The 358-nt window shown below is 34.6% G+C and overlaps 1 protein-coding gene across 1 annotated transcript in view; it reads right to left on the bottom strand.

The window, feature by feature from the left end:
* The window catches only part of LOC119573292, a 1306-nt gene extending 1252 nt beyond the window's left edge, over nt 1–54 (bottom strand). Inside the window, exon 1 of the mRNA XM_037920496.1 lies at nt 47–54. Coding sequence (XP_037776424.1) covers nt 47–54 — 8 coding nt within the window. The remainder of the gene's footprint in view (nt 1–46) is intronic.
* Nucleotides 55–358: the final 304 nt, after the last annotated feature.

A 358-nucleotide genomic window follows, 5' to 3' on the forward strand; every position in this document is an offset into this window, starting at 1 on the left:
TTTCTTTTAGTTTTTATTTCAATTATATTTCTACCACTGCTATTACCAAACCATTTTCAAAGAAAACGAAAAAAAAAGCTTACCATAAAATTCGCACAAATTAACCAGGTCATAAAAGGGGCGGAGCTAATGACTTCATCACATTTTACCCAACGAGAGTACGTCCTGAGATATCAGATACAAATATCTACTCGACAGTGTAATAACTACCAGAAGTAAAATCAAAATCCCCCCCTTTTATTTGTGATCATGAAGGATTCCTTGCCATTAACAGCTGTCAGAATACTCTTGGGAAAAAAGTAAATTTCAATTTTGGGTTCAACAGGCTAAATGAAAGTGGAGCTACCTGGTTTGTGTA

The sequence above is a fragment of the Penaeus monodon genome, chromosome 1, assembly GCF_015228065.2.
Source record: "Penaeus monodon isolate SGIC_2016 chromosome 1, NSTDA_Pmon_1, whole genome shotgun sequence".
Lineage (NCBI taxonomy): Eukaryota > Metazoa > Arthropoda > Malacostraca > Decapoda > Penaeidae > Penaeus > Penaeus monodon.